Genomic DNA, 14,859 nt, shown 5'->3' on the forward strand with positions numbered 1-14,859 from the left:
ATTATCTGTGTCTTTATATTTAAAGTACATATTTGATAGACATTTTTCATCTTGTATTCATACTGACAAATCTCTGCCTTTGAATTGGAGTGTTTGATATATTTATGTTTATAGTATAATTTTGTGAGAGAACTATTGATGCATAAGAGAATGAGGCTTAAATAAAGGTGACTAATGACGGCAGTTGGACGGTGTCTGAAGGAGGGTTGAAATCCAGTTCTGTCTGCCTCTAGGTTGAGTACATGTTCTTAATGACTACTGTTTATTCTTCTTTGACCCCTTTCCAAGCTTGAGTAAAAACTTCAGCTCTCCATGCCCCTCTGTAGAGTCTGGATTTTACGTTAGTCCTAAAGTTGCCTGAGTGAAATGTTCTTACTTGTGTCATAAAAGCAGAACAGCCTCTTGATCTATATTTTTATTAATTATTTTCTTTGAATTATTTTCAAAGAAAGAAGAGTCAATTGTATTCTGTCTTTCTAAGGTTTAAATTCAGGGTCATGAGACTCACAATTTAGTTCTATGTTGTCTTGTAGTTGTGACATAAGCAACTTGGTGCTGTGTGTTTCTAGTAGATAGCTGATAAATATTTTGTAAATAAAGGAACCATTTATTGTCATGATTTTTTTTGGTAGTATATATTTGAGAAAAAGGTCTAAATTATCTTCCAGTTTCTTGACTCCTTCTGACTTTTATAGTCTGGTAAGTGAAAGATGAGCTCCCGTAGCCTAAAAAGCAAGATAACCTGCAAAATATCTCAAGAAGGTACTAGAAAGTTTCTGAACAGCCTTTGTTTTTAAAAACTCTCCAGCATTTAGTTACTGTAGCACCTAAAGCAAGGCACACACTTTCCTTGCAGGAGGCCTTGCAGAAGCACCTGTATCAGTGAAGTTGGCTTAACTGTCGCGCAGCCACTGCACTTTCCACCATTGTTCTTTGAAATGTGGGTTCCATTAGATCACTAAGGCGCTCTGGTGGTGTAGTGGTTAAGTCATTTGGCTGCTAACCAGAAGGTTGGTGGTTTGAACCCACTATCCACTCTGTGGAAGAAAGATGAAATCTATAAAGATTTACAGCCTTGAAAACCCAGTGGGGGTCACTATGAGTTGGAATCGACTCAATGGCAGTGAGTTTGGTTTTGGTTTGAGTTAAATCCCTAGCAGTATGTACATTTGAAATTTAATCAATTGTTTGCTTTTATTTTCAGAACTTTTTTTTTTTTTTTGAAATTTTCCCTTTCTCTCTTGAAATTTTGATGATCTTAGAATATCAGAGAAATGGAATGGACTTTCCAAAATTACCTTTTAAGTATTAAAAAATGAAAATGTACAACCTATGACCTGAAAGACTTTGGCAGTCAGAAGTCTTATTCCAGGCAGCCTTTTAAATTATTGGTTCCTTCTCCCATAGATCAGATGTTACTTTGAAATAATGAATGATGTAGTTGCAGGGAAAATAGGGAGGAAGACTTACTCTCCGGGCCGCCCGTGGTCAGGAAGGAAATGTGGGAGACAAATTGTGAAGTCTTTCTCATCTCTTTGTTTTTCAAGTGTTACTGATTTTTCCCCCCCCAAACCTCATTTTTCATATTCTTTTGGGAAGTTAGCACTTTTACTTATTTTGTTTAACCTTCATGGCAATTCTTAAAACCTTTTAAGATGATTTACTATTTAGAATGACTTCAAAATCTGCTTTATTATCCTTTCAGTGATAAAGAATGATGATTTCAGATTTGATTGAGTATATAAGTAACTCAACCAAATAACCTGAAACTCCTATATATCTATCTAAAATTGGTTTTTTAAAATATTAAACATAACAGTTCATACTCGGTTTAAAATTAGATAAGTTTTTTAATATAAAACTGGATTATAAAATGAAGCACTATTAGTCTGTCTAATGGCCTAGGTATGAGATCTTTCATTTTGAATAGAGGATATCGGAAAGGGCATTAAAGCTATGATTTCATTAAGCCAGAGAGCATTGGTATTCACATTGTAAAAACATAATCATAACTTACTTAGAGTCACATGTTCCATTTTATGGCTTCCTTCATATAGAAAATATAGTAACCACCACGAAATGCCTGTGAAAAGTGAACCAGTGTATATTTTCTGGGTGAAGGAAGTGTTCTGTACATTTTCCATGTTTACATCATGGTATTTTGAATAACCATGCTTCCATGTTCACATCAATTTTTTGTTTTTCAATTTATGCACAGCACTTGCTCTGAAATTTGGGGACTGAGTACACCAAATACGATAGATCAGTGGGATACAACAGGCCTTTACAGCTTCTCTGAACAAACCAGGTGAATATTCTGCCCTCTGTCGAATCCTAGCCATCTTGCGGGAGGCGGGTGTTGGAGGACCTGTAGTGGGTTGCTTAGTGTAATTTTTGCCTCGGATGTTTCCTTTATGTAAAACATGGCATAGCATTTAAAATGTTTGCTTGCCAGTATTAAGACTATATTAAATGTTTCAGCTGATGTTTTGATCATAGAAATTCTTTCTGATTCTTTAAACCGTTGCATCCCCTAAAGACCAGGGACGTTGGTAACAATATACTCAGTTGGAGATTAGATTATAATCCCTTGTTGGCCTAATTTTTAAGTAGTTAACATATCCAGTTCGCTCTAAATTTCTTGCTATCATCTAAATCTCATCTTCTTTATACTAATAAATACTTAAGAGTTATTCACTGAACCCCTTATATCACAATTAATGCGAGGCTAATTTCTTGTTATGTTATCTTTTTTTTTTAAATCACCTTACTCTCTTTTTGGAGCATATTTGGTATTTGTCCATTTCATCTCATCATTTTCATCACCATCTGCATTTACGTGTGAGCTGTATAAATAGACCTCAGTACGCAGAGCAGTCACAACTGGGTAATGAGTTATGTTAGACTGAGTCAGTTACTATCACGTCATTGTTAGTACTTACCATTCTTTACATTAGTTCCTTTTTTTGATAATTCAGCCACCTGCAGAATTAATGCCCATAAAAGTATCCCTGGATAAGAGTTTGATTCACTGAAATAGAAGTGACAAAAGTTTTTCAAGTCTACTGTATATTACTCTCAAAACCAGTTTTTTTCCCCCAGTGGTTAGCTGTTCATTGACATTGAGTCATTTATGTAGCATATTTATGAGAAACTTGTGCTAGTACTATTGCTTTTTTTTTTAAGTATCAGATCCATTAAATAGTATACATTTTTCTTCCTTATTTTCACTAAAACTAACTAAATGTCTGTCATTTCTTTCTTTATGCTTTTAATGTACTAGCCCATTTGACAACATCGTTTTTTGTTTTTTTTTTTTTTAAAGTTCCCTCCTTTCTTTTCCCCTTGCTTCTCCTAGGTCTCTTGATGGTCGCCTTCAGGTATCACATCGAAAAGGATTGCCACATGTTATATATTGCCGGTTGTGGCGCTGGCCAGATCTTCACAGTCATCATGAACTCAAAGCAATTGAAAACTGCGAATATGCTTTTAATCTTAAAAAGGATGAAGTATGTGTAAACCCTTACCACTATCAGAGAGTTGAGACACCAGGTAGGGGACTTGTGATTTTCCTTCCTTGCTTTAAATTAAATGGTTGAATTTAAGTATATCTAAGTACTCTTGGGACTTAGAGAAATTCTACTGTAAAATTCTAATAGATCACCTGAAAATCATTATATATTACTTGGCGGTAATTGAAACTACCAATTTTTAAAAAAATTTTATTTTTTGTGTGTGTAGAAAAACAGATAATGATATGTCTGTTTCTTAGGTGAGTGTACTAGTATACAAATGCAGGAAATACCAGCCCCGTAGCTCTGCAGTGTGCTTAGAAGTAAACTTAGGTTCCTTTGTACTACTTTGATGCAGTAACTGTTTTCAGGCACTTTGCTCTTTGAATGCTTTTAGAAATAATTTAAGGACATCATTCATACATAAGCAGGTTAGTAAAGCTCATAGCAAGACTTAGTTTACGTAGTTAGCTGTGTACTTGAAACTGGTGTTTTGAAAAATTATACTTGGTTTTTATAAATTCAGACAAATCTTTCCTCACCTTTTCCAGTGGGGGGTCATAGGAATTCTTGTGGTAATATAATATTACCAGGATCACATTGTCCCCAAAAGTCTGACATAAATTGGGACTTGGAAATTTAGATTGTGGACCACCTGGTAAGTCAGAGCTTTAATTAAATTCATCAGTTTCTTAATAACTAGCCTATCAAATAGGTGGACTCTAGGAGTAGTTGCTGTCAGGTTGCTTCTAATCCACGGCGACTCCATGTATATTGGAGTAGGACTGTGCTCTGTGGGGTTTTCAGTGGCTGGTTTTTTGGAAGTAAATCACCAGGACTTTCTTTCGAGGCACTTTCGAGTGGACCCGAACCCTTCAACCTGTTAGCGCATTAACTGTTTGCACCACTTAGCAACTCCAGATGGCCTCTGACTTTTAAAAATTAAGCTTTTTTCTTTATTTTTGGTCAAGACTTTAGTGAAATCATTTCTCCCCTTTTTTCCTTGCCATTAACTCTGACTTTTTCACTCTTTCAGTTTTGCCTCCAGTATTAGTGCCCCGGCACACTGAGATCCTAACAGAACTTCCGCCTCTGGATGACTATGCTCACTCCATCCCTGAAAACACTAATTTTCCAGCAGGAATTGAGCCACAGAGTAATTACATCCCAGGTATTTTTTTGGCTTCTGAGTCACCTAGAGCTTGGGTAGATACAATTTTGTTCCTGAACAGTCAGGTCTTAGTAGATTGAGGTTTGACTTCATAAAAGAAAGAAAAGCTCTGCTGGATTTTTAATAGACGTCTGATTTGTTGGGTGACTGTTCTGTGAAATGAGTATGCTTAGTACTTTAAACTTTTTGTCTTAAGAAAAGTTTTACTTTATATTTCATTTTCTTTTGCAGTGGCTTTAATCAAAGTACTGTGAGAAGCAGAAAAGAACAGATCTTAGTAAGTTTGTCTTAGTTGTTGAAGCTGAGAGATACACAGAATGTCAGCACAGTGAATGATACAGGAAAAAAGTGTTTCTGAAACAAACGTAATGAACAATCGACCAAATTATCACCTTTTCTTACATCGTTTCATTATATTTAAGAGAAATATGGTATTTCTATAGGAGGTTAAATACAGTATTTTAGTTGTATAGATGTAGCCACACTTAAATGTTGGACTGCAAATCAGAAACTGTGTGGTTTCAGTCTGTTTCATCTGGGCCTCGGGAATTCCTCACGAAAACCGAATGTTTTAACTAAATGGTTCTGAGATTCCTCTTCAGACTCTTACATGATATGATCCAGTAATACTCCATGATTTAGAAGCTGCCCTTTTCCTTTTCACTATTTTTAGGAGAGTAACCAATATTTTTTTACTTTTTTGTCTCCCCCATTTCTTTTTCCTAATAGAAACTAAAGGTATGATATTAAAGATGAAAATTAAGCTATAAATTAGAGTTTTTTAGTGTTAATTTTTTTCTCCCATTCTAATGTTCCCCTATTTCATTCTTATTTTTATTTTATAAACGTGAAAATATGTAAGGAACATAGAATTTCAAGTACTTTAAATAAATATTTTGCTCCCCGCCAGGTAGCCTGGCCGTCTCTTTAGGAGCTCTGGTAGCATAGTGGCTAAAGCACTTGACTGCTAACCAGAAGGCTGGCGGTTCAAACCCACCAGCCACTCCTCGGAAGGAAGGTTGGGCAATCCTACTTCGTAGTGATACTGCCTCGGAAATCCAAGGAGGGGTCGCTATGAGTCAAGGCCGACTCAACGGCACATAACAACAACAACAACATGTGTCATCATGGAAATAATGTTTATTGTTGAAGACAATTTCAGAAACATAGGAAAAGAAAGTATGTTTTACAATAACTACTTTTATTACAGGTGAACAGTGGTCTCTGGTGGTTTCCCTATGCATTTCTTTGATTACAATTTTATGCTGAAAGAGGATTTAAGGCTGCTTTTTTAATTGCTAGGAAGCAAAACTTTCTGACAGTTTAAAAGGAAACGTGTGATAGATGAGGGAAAAAAACAGGACATTTCCTAGGAAGAAGCATGTGGCCTTTCTTCGTAGAGTTGGAGTTATGTGTGTGTGTTGTGGAGTGAGGAGCACGTTAGTGTTCTTCAAGTGGGAGTTAGTGTTGCTCATTAATACATGGGAACTCAGGTGTAAGCACACAGTCTTATAAGACATACCCGGTAATGATTTGGAAGGATGTTAATCAAATGTTCAGTGGCTTTCACTTGCGGAAGTGTTTGTGCAGGTTTTCCCTTCTTTATTCTTTATTTGTTTAGCTTTGGGTATTTTACAAAATAAAATATCACAAGTTGATTATACCTGTTTGCTTTTCTGGACAATTTAGCTATGAACTCCAAACTCAATGATGGAGAAAAAGTTTTAACACATCATAAATAATATACACATCAAAGCTTTGAAAACAGTTGTTATGCAATAAAACACATAATCCACCAGAACTACCAGTAGATCACAGTGAGGCAGCTTGTGATGGTGTTGTATTTGTACTGTACCAACTAGACAGCAAGACCTAAGTATTCATTTATTATTCCATTTCAAAAGAAATTTTAACCTTTTCTGCACAATGCTTAATGGATCATCATTTATTATTGTAGCTAAATACAAAGATAGAGTCTTTTGAAGTTCAATATTTCTATTTAGACCTTTGCAGCATTGGTATTTAACTAACAAAACTTACCTCTGCTTAATTTTATTAGCTTTAGCATTTAACATAATACACAGTGGTATGTATTATCATTCTTGTTTTTGGGTTCTTTATTGTTTGAGTATGTGAAGGCATTTTATTTTATTCTCAAAAATTCAGTATTAAAAATTTTAGAATTTAAAGTGTTGTAGCCTCTGTGGCAAACAATTAGACAGTTCCTGAGAAAGTTGAACATAAAATCAGGTGATCCAGCAATTTCACTTCTAGGTATTACACACACAAGACCTGAAAGCAGGACTGGGAGGTACAAGTACCCCAGTGTTTACTGCAGCATTGTTCACAATAGCCAAAAGGTGGAATCAACCCAAATGTCCATCAACAGATGAATGGATAAACAAAATGAGTATACATACAGTGGGATGTTATTCAGCTATAAAGACAAAGGGAGCTCTGGTGGCATAGTTCCTAAGGCATTTGACTGCCAACCAGAAGGCTGGTGGTTCAAACCCACCAGCCGCTCCTCGGAAGGAAGACTGGGCAATCTACTTCAATAGAGATACCACCTCCAAAATCCAAGGGGAGGGGTCGCTGTGAGTCAGACCCAACTCGATGGCAGAGATTTTTTTTAATATAAAGACAAATGAAATTCTAATAAAGGAAATAACATTTATGAACCTTGAAAACCTGGTGATTGAAATAAGTCAGACACAAAAGGACAAATCCTTTTGATAAATCCCATTTAGTACGAGATACCTAGAATAGGCAAATGCTACGAAATCAAAGTTTATTAGTGGCTACCTAGGGCTGAAAGAAAGGGAAAATGAATTGTTACTAAAGGATATGTACTAAGTTTCTGTTAAGAAACTCTGGCAGTGCAGTGGTTAAATGGTCAGCTGCTAACCGAAAGGTCAGCAGTTTGAACCCACAAGCCATTCCACGGGAGAAAGATTTGACAGTGTACTTTCTTAGAGATTACAGCCTTGGAAGCCCGATGGGGCAGTCCTGCTCTGTCCTGTAGGGTCTCTGTGAGTCAGAATTGACTCACTGGCAACAGGTTTTAAATATATATTAAACCACAATAAAATTAAAGAAAATTTGGGTGTGGAGCTCTGTCTAACAGAAAACTTTGATCCTTAGGTTATAATTTATGGATAGTTTATGGAAGGGAGACTATAAAGAGTAGTGAATGTAGAGACTTAGCCCACTTTTTCTCTCCCCTCATTGCTAAGTGCAGAATTATTTTTAGGTATGTGTCTGCATTACCTTAAATTGCTTAACACTGTCTAACAATGTAAATATTGAAAATTATTTGAACTTTTTTACTGCCTTGAAATTATAATTGGTAGAGAGGAAGAAATATTGTCTGAATATTTTTATTATACATGAAGCTTATTCAAATGCCTCCTTAATAAACATTTTGTTCATACAGTATGTTGGAAATGGCACATTTGAATCCTAATACTTATTTTAGGGGGTATTTTGCCTGTTTTGTGCAGTAGTCTGTGTTTGAATTTAATTTCCTGCTTCAAACATTAAGTGTTCACTAGTTCGAAATCCCTGAGAAAATACACTTTTTAGGAGAATTCAGGCTAAACTAGTCCTGAGCCATTTTATCATATTTTACCCAATAAAACTTAGTGGAAGATAACACTTGTCACTATCACTTTCATGATCTGAAATCGCATGAGCGCATGCACGTGCACACACGTGTGTGTTTCTTGGGTCTCCATCTGCAAAGTCCATTAGTTTAAAAAAAAGAAATTGTATGTTCTAATGTCTCTGAAGCATACTGATTCAGAACTGAGGCGTCTTTGAAATTATGCTTTTGGCTCTTGCCCCAGAAAATGTACATATGGGAATTGGCCAGATATGTAAATGATAGCTAAGAAAATATGTTTAGAGAGTTTGATTATAATGTAAGTAGGCTTTAATGATTCACCTATAAGATTTGGATTGGAACCTGAATCAGAAGCCCTTAGTGTGCAATACTGCTTTTTATGATAATATTCTATATAACATTATTGTTTGCCATTTGGAACGTTTGGTTGGTTATCTTTGATAGCTGAGATAAAAGGTGGTGAGATTAATTATACCCGATTTTGTTTTAAACTTTTGTAGAGACACCACCTCCTGGATATATTAGTGAAGATGGAGAAACAAGTGATCAACAGTTGAACCAAAGTATGGACACAGGTAAACATATTCAGAATTCTTCAGTAATTAGATATACATTTCTTGCCTTGTTAGAAACTCACAAGAGATAATTACTGGTAAATAGAGTGAGTGAGAACCGTCCCCCACACACAATATTTTATCTTAATCTAATCATATCTTAACCATTAATTACTCAAGTCCATTAGTTAAACAACATTATGGGTACTATATGTTGCCATTGAAAAAGTAGCATTTGTTATGTGAAATGTTAGATTTTTCTTTTGGTAGAGTAAATACAGAATTAAGAACACGCAGATGATTTTATTTTTAAGTATGTTATACTTCTTTTAAAGTCTTAATTATTCTACTAATATATACTCCTTTGTGATAAAAGACTGTAGTTACCCAGTGACAGATTTTCAGATGAATTTCAGGATAAGGATTGCTTTCCAGTGCTGCTTTAACTTAATGGTGTATTCTGAATCATAGAAGTTTTACACACAATACCTTGTTTCATTTATCGATAAAACTTTCCTTTCTCTGTTCATTTGCCTTGGCTCCTTTGTTGAAAATCAAGTGATAATGTACATATGGGTCTAACTTTTAGTTTGCTGGTAAGCCCTTTTAATGAATTCTTCATTTTAGATTTTTCTGTTTTTCAGTTTTACAATTTCCATTTTGAAGTCTTTATCTGCTAATTCTGGTCTCTGACTCAGGTGTATGTCTGGTTCTGTTGGCTATTTGCTCTCTTGATTATAGGTCAGTCTTTTTCCTATTTTGTAATTAGATACTAGATACTGTATATAAGTGAGTGGAGAGTAATATAGGTATTATTTTCTGTCAGAAAAATTCGCTTTTTTCTTTTTCTGCCTGCCACATTGAGGAGCTAATCTCTTTGAACTAATGAAAAGTTGAGCTGATTGGGTTGTGTTAGTTAATGTCAAATCACCTCAGTTTTCAGGGAGGTTCCGCTTCCTACCACAGCAGGCCTTTCAGATACGGGCGTGCTGATGCTGCAGGATATCTCACTGCTCTCCAGCTTTACCCAGAACTTCTTGTGCTACCGGGTATGTGGCTGAAGGCCTGTGGGTTAGAATCGGCCAGTGAAGCAGAAGGCTCTGTGCTTGGGACTCCTCAAATTGTAATTGCACCTGTGTGGGTATTAATGTTTTACTCGATTTCTCTTTTTGTAAACCCAGTCCTTAGTTTCTGTGTGTCCTGAATTGGCATGTGCTCTCCTCATAAGGAAAGTGATTGCTTGCTGTTCTCTTTTGCTTACCTAGGAAGAGCTCATCCCTCTCTAAATTAGTTCATTTATAATTATTTATATGTGTAATTCTTTGATAATCTTACAGAAACATGATTTTTCAGTTTCTCTGGTGTTTTCTTACTGTAAGGGCAGTAGTAAGGGCTTCACCAGTCTTCTACCTTCTAACCTACGAGTTCTTCAAAAGAGAAAGAAAGAAAATGAACTTTTCCTTCTCATTACGGATAGAATTCATGCTCATAGAAAATTTGGAAATGCATAGAACATGAAAAGAAAAATGATCATGTATTATATATTTCTTAAGCTGGATTTTTTCACTTGTCTTCCATTCTTTTTGAAGATTCCTTTATAGAACATACTACATACAATGCTATATATCCTTTTTTAATTTTTACTTTCTGGCTTAATGTCACATTTTTACCATTATTCTATGCCAAATAAAAAGGTAAAGAGTATTTTACAAGTAAAATTAGGATATTTTGAATTACACAAGAAATTAATTCATTATTTAAAAAAAAATAAAATTTAAACAGTGCATGTAATTATATCTCTTAGCAATAATTACACTTTACTTTGGGAAGCTTCCACATTTACCAAACAAAACCTAACACTGCAATGCACATCATAGAAAAACAGATAAAAAGTGACAGAGGCATTCACAGCCAGCACGTCAGACTCTGGAGAAGCTCTTCTGACTACCTCTCTGGAGCGCCTTGTTTCAGACGGCAGCCAGAAAGGAGCTATGCAGCTCCATCTCAGGTGGGACTCAGTTGGTGATCAGATAGGGGTAAGGCGAAGGAATAGCCCAGCATCATTTCCCGTTTTCTGTGAGGTTTATGAAATTGGTCTGTACTCAGTACATTACGTATTGTAAAACATGTATATAAAGCCATTTTAGGTATAAAAACAAAACAATAGATAGTTTTAGTCCTTCAGGATTATCACAATAATATGAAAGCAGGTAAAGTTAAATGATTTTGAAGCCTTTCACTTTATTGCCCTGTTACCATATGTACCTTTTCAAAAATAAAAGTCTTTATTTTTTCATTTGAATGATGCTTATTTCTGGTTGGGTTAGTATGCTAAAAAGTTACAGGGCAATGTATGTCTTTAATATTAAGTTAGCTCAGGAAATTCAAATTAATTTTAATATCCCTTCCAACAAATGATAGAATAAATCTTAAACATGTAAGTCATCTCATACTAAAATGAATTCCATTTGGAGCAAATACTTAAATGTCAAAAATGAAACCCTACAGTTTCTAGGACATGACATTAAAGGTTTTTTTTTTTTTTTTGAAATTAGAACAAGGAATACACAAAACAGAGTATCATAGGAGAAAAAGAAATTTAAATAATATTTAAAATGTTACCTGGAAAGATGTACCAAAGTAAACCAAGAAACTGGGGAAAATATTTGCAAGTGCATGACAACTCTAATAACTGATTTCTATATTTCAAATCTCATGTAAAAATCAAGAAGAAAAACATAACAGCTAATAGAAAGATGTACAAAAGGAACATGAATACACTGTTTATAATAAAAACGATACGAGTTACGATTTTAAAGCTGTCAGGTTCATGGATGTTACCCTGTTTGATAGCAGATGTAGAATCGCTGCAGAGAGCACTAGTTTATAAGGTGGTGGTGCTGAGCGCTCCTGGAGGGTGCGTGGGTGATATTGATGAAAGTCAGCACTCACATGGCTTTTGATCTAACATTTCTTCTTTAAGAAACATATCCTACAAAAGATAATGCATGCAGGATTTCTCTAGAAGTTTGAGCTGCAGGTCATAGAAACCGCTGATCCAAGCAGGCTTTAAAAGGAGGGTATTTATTACCTCTCGTAACTGAAAGTCTCATGGTACACCAGACTTCAGTAGCAGCATTATATATGAATAATTAATAGGTTATAAATTCCTTGTCTCTATTTTTAAAAAATGTTTTCTAAAAGTTTTTGTTACCTAATAGGTTAATTTAATTTTAAATTTTATATATGATTATAATGAACCTTTTTTTATAATTTATAATTCAAATTTTTATCATATTTCACTGAATTCCTCTTACTCTAAACTAATGAATTATGACCTGACTGGTTTTGCTGGTCACTTCTGATAAGTATTTAATGGAGATGTAAACAGTTTAAAAACATGAATAATTTGAGTTAAGTCCTACAAATAATTGGGCAATTTCCTCCATTTTGAATAGTGGCTTTGTTTATTTTATATCTGCTTCAGGAAACAGAATTTTAGTTCATTGTTCTAAGTATATTTTGACCTTTCTTAGTTGTACCTGATGAGACTTGCCAACAGATTTTTCAGAGTGAGGAGCAAAAAACTAATTGTGCAGTGGAACACTGTTGTGTCTTCTAAAAAGTAGTTATCACCTGTTCTCTGTTTTTGATTTATCTGTTTACCTAGAGGCTGCCATCTCACCTTTGTTGCCTGTCACTTTATATCGTGGTTAGATAGTGTATAATGGTGTGTGTCTTCTGTGTCTGTGGTGGGTCCTTCTTTTTCTTATTTTGTGTGTCTGTGATCCCTCTTGCCTTACCTTCTTGATTAGATTATCTGGTTTAAGTAAACCTGTAAGGAATTTTTAAAGAAAATGTAATTTCCCAAAGCTGGCCCCAAAAGATATCTTAACAGTCAACTTTCATCACATAAAAGGTTGTTTTTGGTTTATTTTTTTAATGGTACATGGTCAAAATTATGACTAAACAGTCCTAAGACCAAATATTTACAACCCTGAAAGGACTAGTATACTTAATATATAAAGAGCCTTCTACAAACCAGTAAGAGAAAAGGTCAACACCACAATAGAAAAATGAGCAAAGGAGCAGACTAGTCACAGAGAGGAAATATGGTTCAAATAACTGTAAAGCTGTGTAATCTCACCTATAAAAGAAATTCTGGAACACTTAATTGTGCTCATGAGGAACCTGTACATAGACCAGGAATGGCTGTTGTTTGAACAGAGCAAAGGGACACTGCATGATTTAAAATCAAAAAGGGACAGTGCGTCAGGGTTGTATCCTTCCCCATGCTTGTCTGTACGCTGAGCAAATAATCCGAGAAGCTGTACTATATGAAGAACGTGGCATCAGGATTGGAGGAAGACTCATTAACAATCTGCAATATACTGATGACACAACTTTGCTTGCTGCAAGTGAGGATGACTTGAAGGACTTACTGATGAAGATTAAAGACTACAGTCTGCAGTATGGATTAGACCTCAATATAAAGAAAACAAAAATCCTCACAACTGGACCAATAATCAGGATCACGATAAATGGAGAAAAAATTGAAGTTGTCAGAGACTTCATATTACTTGGTTCAACTATCAACTCCAATGGAAGTGGCAGTCAAGATATCAGATGATGTATAGCACTGGGCAAATCAGCTGTGAAGGACCTCTTTCAGGTGCTGAAGAGCAAACATATCTCTGAAGACTAAGATGCACCTGACACAAGCCATGGTATTTTCAGTCGCCTCATATGCATGTTAAGAGCTGGACAATGAATAAGGAAGACAGAAGAGTCAGTGCTTTTGCGTTGTGGTGTTGGCAAAGAATGGTCAAAGTACCATGGACTGCTAAGAGGACTAACATCTGTCCTGGAAGAAGTGCGGCTGGAATGCTCCTTGGAAGCGAGAACAGTAAAGCTTCATCTCACCTACTTTGGTCATGTTGTAAGAAGGGACCGTTCCCAGGAGAAGGACATCATACTCAGTAAAGTGGAGGGTCAGCGAAAAAGGGGAAGGCCTTCAACATCAGTGGCTGCAACGATGGACTCAGTCAGGTGTAGCAGGGATCATGGAGCTGGTGCAGAACTGGGCATTGTGTTTCGTTCAGCTATATGTAGGGTCGCTGTGAGTCAGAGATGACTCGATGGCACCTAACTAGAACAACGAGAAATTAAAATTAAAACTATGCTTACTGAGAGATCATGATTTATTTCATGTTTCAACAAGAACAAACAAGCATCCCTACCCCACTTGCATAGTGCCTAAGGCATTTGACTGCTAACCAGAAGGCTGGTGGTTGAAACACACTAGCCACTCCTCCTCAGGAAGATTGGGCAGTGTATTTTCATAGTGATACCGCCTCAGAAACCCAAGGAGGGGTTGCACTATTTGTCAGATCCAACTCGACAACAGTGAGTTTGGTTTTTTTCCTTCTATGGGTGAGTTTTTACGGAGTCTATCAATTGCATGTAATGGTGGTACGAGAGGTTTCCAGCAGGGAGACAAACTTGTCTGTCAGAGTGTCCTACCGTGGTGATGTGTTGATACAAGTTTTTGAGTTATGAGGCTGAGCCACTGGTGTTTCAAACCCAGTGGGATGCACATGGTGCACAGGTTATCAGCCCAGCTTACAGACTGAGACAGACTAGGAAGAAGGAAGAGGTCGTCCACTTCTCAAAGAATTGGCCAGGGAAAACCTTATGAGTAGCAAAGAAGCACTATTTGATACATTACTGCACAACTTTATGATTAGTTTGGTTAGGCTTGAGAAGACTCTCAATATAGGACTGGGAAAGAGCTGCATCATCTGAGTAAACCCAACCTTATTCCTATGGATAAGGTAAAGCTTTCAAGACCTCCATTTGCTGATGTGGCACCACTCAAATTGAAGAGGAACAGCTGCAGACATCCGTTAATCATAGGAACATGGAACGTACGAGGTATGAATCGAGAAAAATTGGAAGTTGTAAAAATGAAATGGAATGCATAAAGATTGATATCCT

The 14,859-nt window shown here is 35.9% G+C and overlaps 1 protein-coding gene across 1 annotated transcript in view; it reads left to right on the forward strand.

The window, feature by feature from the left end:
• The window catches only part of SMAD2 (SMAD family member 2), a 63,849-nt gene that overhangs the window by 31,569 nt on the left and 17,421 nt on the right, over positions 1–14,859 (forward strand). The window contains exons 2-5 of the mRNA XM_007943830.2: positions 2,219–2,308; positions 3,359–3,552; positions 4,549–4,683; positions 8,809–8,883. Of these exons, the coding sequence (XP_007942021.1) occupies positions 2,219–2,308; positions 3,359–3,552; positions 4,549–4,683; positions 8,809–8,883 (494 nt within the window). The remainder of the gene's footprint in view (positions 1–2,218; positions 2,309–3,358; positions 3,553–4,548; positions 4,684–8,808; positions 8,884–14,859) is intronic.

This window comes from Orycteropus afer, unplaced genomic scaffold (assembly GCF_000298275.1).
Source record: "Orycteropus afer afer isolate SDZICR_OR568_19922 unplaced genomic scaffold, OryAfe1.0 scaffold00113, whole genome shotgun sequence".
Taxonomy (NCBI): Eukaryota; Metazoa; Chordata; class Mammalia; order Tubulidentata; family Orycteropodidae; genus Orycteropus; species Orycteropus afer.